The 4904-nt window shown below is 53.9% G+C and overlaps 1 protein-coding gene across 1 annotated transcript; it reads left to right on the forward strand.

The window, feature by feature from the left end:
* Nucleotides 1-586: 586 nt before the first annotated feature.
* ATOH1 (atonal bHLH transcription factor 1) lies at nucleotides 587-4202 on the forward strand. Its single transcript, XM_082236619.1, has one exon. The coding sequence runs from the start codon at nucleotides 791-793 to the stop codon at nucleotides 1820-1822; it is 1032 nt and encodes a 343-aa protein (XP_082092745.1). The 5' UTR covers nucleotides 587-790; the 3' UTR covers nucleotides 1823-4202.
* The last annotated feature ends 702 nt before the right edge of the window (nucleotides 4203-4904 follow it).

A 4904-nucleotide genomic window follows, 5' to 3' on the forward strand; every position in this document is an offset into this window, starting at 1 on the left:
CGCGCCCTCCCGCTTGCCTTTCCCTTCCTCACAAGTTGGCACACTTTTACCTCACTCACACTCCCGGGGTGGCGCGTGACTGCAGGTATATGTAACTCCTGCTCCCTCAATTTCTCCCTCACACGCACGCACAAGCAATACCCTGCCTGCTATAAAAACGCGCGCCTTATTGTTGGCGGGACAGCAACTGTTACTTAGAGACACTCAGGTATTCCGTCCTTTGTATATCAACTTTTTGTTTCCTTCTGTCTCTCCGTCCTCGCCCTCCTCCTGCTCCCTTGCCCGCGCCTTCTACTCCGGCGCTGGCCAAAAGAAAGACAGACAGAAAGACAGAAAGAAAGCCCAAACAAACACCCAACCTTCACGCTTCAGCCCATTGGCTGCCCGCACGCGACAAGGCCCCGCGCGCTCCAATGGCTGAGCCGACACGCGACTGGCGCGAGGAGGGCGGGAGGTGGAGGGTGGGGCGCCGAGGAGGGGTGTGTGCGGGGAAGGAGGAGGTGGAGAGGGTGGGGGACCCCGGCGCGTGCCGCTTTTTAAAGGGGGCGCAGCGCCCTCCGCAACCGGAGAAGCCTAGTTGTTGGCGGGCCGTGTGTCAGTATATGTGTGCTTTATTATTATTATTACTATTATTATTTTCCTCCCTTATGTATGAGCGCGCGTCGCAGGGTTAGACAGGGCTCCTGAAGCACTTGCTGTTCGTCCCGGGCTGAGGGGGAGAGCGCAAAGGGCGCGTGCAGCAGGTCAGGCGGCGGCGACTTCTCGCGCTGAGGCAACCCTCGCAGACGCTATGAGCCACCTGCGCGCCGTGGCTGCGCCCAGCGAGTGGGGCGAAGGCGGCAGGGATTTGGGCTCCCAGCAGCAGCCACTGGAAGACAGCCTTCTGCTGGGACAGGAGGCGACGGCGGCAAGTCGCGGCTTCTCCTCAGCCTGGCTGGGCATCTGCTGCCCAGGCCGGGTCACCTCGTCGCCCAGGTACCTGCTCTCAGGAGCAGCTGAGGGGGACGAGGAGGAAGAAGACGACGAGGAGGAGGACGAGGAGGACGACGAGGAGCTTTTGGAGGCAGGCGCGGCCGAGCACTTGGGCGGCGGCAGCCGGAGCCGGAGCGGCGGGTCGGGGAAGCTGTGCGCTCTGCAGGAGCACCACCGTCGCCACCACCACCACCACCAGGCAGGCGGCACCCCTGGCGACGCGGAGGCTCCGCGGCCCCGCGCGCCCTGCCCCGTCGGCGGCGGCGGGGGTCTGCTCCGCCAGGGCCCTCAGGTGAGCGGCGTGCAGAAGCAGAGGCGCCTGGCGGCCAACGCCCGCGAGCGGCGGCGGATGCACGGGCTGAACCACGCCTTCGACCAGCTGCGCAATGTCATCCCCTCCTTCAACAACGACAAGAAGCTCTCCAAGTACGAGACGCTGCAGATGGCGCAGATCTACATCAGCGCGCTGGCCGAGCTGCTGCACAGCCCGCCTCCAGCCGACGGCGCCCCCGCCAGCCAGACTTACGAGCGCGCGCCCTGCACCCCGCCTGTAGGGGGCGCTCTGCAGCAACAGCCAAGGTCCCAGGCCTCGGGACACTGCCGGACGCGTTTCCCCCAAGAGCAGCCGGCTGGGGGCGGGGCAGGAGGAGGAGGCTTCTCGGTGCAACTGGACCCGCTACATTTCCCCACGTTCACGGAGTTGGGGCAGAAAGCCCCCTCGCCGGCTCAGCTTCTGCCGCCGTCGGGCCAGCCCCAGCAGGAGCGGAGGAAACCTTCGCCGCCGGCCCATCGCAGCGATGGGGAGTTCTCGCCCCGATCCCATTACAGTGACTCTGACGAGGCCAGCTAGGCGCGCGTTAGTCGGGCAGGGAGGGATAGGTGAGATCGGCGGCTGCCAGTCAAGCCGACCCTGAAGCTGACCGGGGATGCGGGGGGAGGACTGCTTGTCAGACGGCTTGTGAAAGACGTTGCTGGCGTGAACAGGGCAGGATCCTGGGCATGTGGGGGCAAGCAGACGCGTGTCGCAGGCTCTGACGGACTCACCTCGCCAGCCTTAGAAAGCTTTGGAAACCTGCGGGGGGAACTCTCCTTAACTTCTCTTTCTAGAAGTAGCCATTTACCCTGCGCAGGTCTAGAACGGTAGGGAAAGCTTTTGAACCATGATTTCTCTTGAACTCTATTCGTAAAGCACTGTGGTCGCTGTTCTCGCAAGCAAGCAAAGGGGGCTTTCTTCCAAACAACTGTGCTTCGAATCTTAGCTTTTAAGCGATTTTCTAGAAGCCGATATTGGTACTGAATGTAACCTGGTTTGTTTTTCTAGTTTTAAAATTTTGCTTCCCCTTTCCTGCTGGAATCAGTTGCATATACTTCACCAGAGAGAGTAAAACAGATTCCGGATTGCAGATCCTGGGACAATGGACTGTACCCATCCTAAATTAAGCACTGCTTTTGGGGACAGCTCCTCGAGGGTTCCTCGCATGTAAACTCCAAAGCGTTCACTTCGGATCGCTCCCTAGTAAGTTTCGGTCTCCAGATGACATTCACGTCACCCAGAAATAGTACCTCGGGTTAAGAACTTTGCTTCAGGATGAGAACAGAAATCGCGCGGTGGCAGCGGGAGGCCCCATTAGCTAAAGTCAGGTTAAGGACAGTTTCAGGTTAAGAACGGACCTCCAGAACGAATTAAGTTCTTAACCCGAGGTACCACTGTACGTGGAAGTAAAGCCCGTTGACCTCAACGACGCTTACTTCCAAGTAGACATAGTCTGTACCGTTACAGCAACTTGCCTGAGAATAATCCAAAATGAACTCAGCGGGGCTTATTTCTCAGCAGTAATACAGAGGAATGAGCTGTCCCATTTGAAAGCCTAACCATCGTTTCTTGGAAGTATATTAACTGAGATCAACTAAACAATTCCAGGTAAATGCATTTAGGGTCGGAGCTGCGAGAACTCTGTCCTTTGACGTTTGGATATAGATCTCGTTCAGTTTCATTCTAAGCACAATTGCTCGGAAGTACATGTTAATTGTTCTTTTTAATACTGCCACGAAGTGTGCTTGTGACTCTCATTACAATCAACAAGGCTCCATTCAGTTTCATTGCAACCCTTCATCTGAACTAGACGGCAAATTAGCCTTTCGCTTTGAAGTGACTTCAGCTGATAGAATTGGGCACAGTTTCGAGGTTGCAGTCCTCGCTGCATCCGTCCCACAAGCTTCCCTGGGGATCCTGAAGATTGTGGCTATACTAGTGGTCTGAGTTTGGTTGTCGGTTCTTTTGGGTCCACCGACTTTGTGTGCGCTCCTCCGCCTTCCCAAACGCAGGACTGTTTTGTCCTCGCTACATGTACTTGCAAGGAACCCCCCTTGATGTAAATCAATCTACTTCCGCGCTTAGTTACATAAGCAGTCCCTCAGCGTGTTCAGTGGGGCTCCTGTGCGCTCATGACCGCAGCCTTCCTTCCAATAGAGTTCGCTTGGGATCAAGCGCCCTCCTTGGAATTCCTCCGGAGCGAGGGGACCCTAGGCGGACCTGCCTTCTAGCCATCCGCCCCGGTGTCCCGGTCACCCCAAGGGGTGTTTGGCTTTTGCTAGCGAAAAGGCAAGTACCTTTCCTTGCAACCTGGCCGCTTGCAAAGCATCCCGAATACAGAGTCGCTGTACAAATTCTGAGTGCAAACGAGGAGGACCGGTGGAGAGGGCAGCGTTAGTGGGTATCCCTTTCTTCCCGGGCTGTAAATAGGGGGAGCGGATTTTTGTTTGTATCCTGCTTAGCTTTTCCTCAACGTTCATCCAAACCGAATGTTGGCGTCTTCTGTAGGTGGGATTTGGCGCAAGCACTTTATAAGCCGCCGGGAGTGGAGACTGAGAGACGCGGCTCCAAAAGAAAAGCGACTCACTGCCAATTGGATTAATATACCAAGGTCGAACTCAGCCATGTCTCTAATCGTCATTATTAAACTCATTTGCAAACAGCATGGGGTGGGGGGAGGGGAACGCGGGAAACTACCATTTTTGTTTGTTGTGTCAAACATTTATGTCCATTTCATTTGCTTTTGTGATGTTTTAGCGACAGGTTGTTTATTTATTACTGGATGTTTGCTACTGGTTCTGTTTTATCTTTTTTTAAACCAAACGACTTTTTACACGATCCGTTTATTTTTTAACAAATTCAGCTGCCATTGTTTATGTAACTTTTTTGAGAGAGAGAGAAAGAACAAATAAAAAAAGTTTTAAAAGCAACAACTTTTGTTGAGGTGTGTCTTTACAGGAAACGATATAACGTGCGGGTAAGTCTCGAGGAGACTTGCTTCAGGGAATGATTTGCCCCTCAGCAGGATCCCTCCCCTTGTCAAATAATAAAGCGCGTCTGCACCGATGGTTCGCTATTAATAATAAGTAATGATAATACGAGGTCAGCGCAATTCCTCGCAAATGCTTCGGTCTGAAATACATCAGCACAGACATTTCAGGAACACGTTTACTAAGGGGTTTCTCACACCTTCTACTCCAGAAATGCCATTACATTGTACATTGCAGAGTAATCGAGAAAGGGTAATATATTAGTTTCAGATCACATACATTGTCCTAGGTTCAGCTCTCGGCATCTTCCGGTAAGGTGGGAATGCCCCCTGTTTGAGAGCCGCTGCCGGTTAGTGCAGACAATATTGAGCTACAATATCGAGCTGGACAGACCAATGGCCTGCTTGCTAGGTGAAAGTTCATTAAATCGAGAAGCTCCTTTTTGCAACCCTATTGTTCTATGACATCACAACAGGACTACTTCACAATTCACGCACCTGCTGAACGGGAGCAGTCGCGTTCAAACCGGTGATGACCTTAGTCCCAATCATATTAATCCTCTATAGCCCACTGGTTTCGCCCTCGCTGACTCTCACGATGCTCTTTTACTTTAACCTAGTAGAGTTATG

Source organism: Podarcis vaucheri, assembly GCF_965113315.1.
Source record: "Podarcis vaucheri genome assembly, chromosome: 9".
NCBI classification, from domain to species: Eukaryota; Metazoa; Chordata; class Lepidosauria; order Squamata; family Lacertidae; genus Podarcis; species Podarcis vaucheri.

What these genes read in the sequence shown, in the direction of transcription:
- ATOH1 (XM_082236619.1), top strand. Translation starts at nt 791, where the DNA reads ATGAGCCACCTGCGCGCCGTGGCTGCGCCCAGCGAGTGGGGCGAAGGC.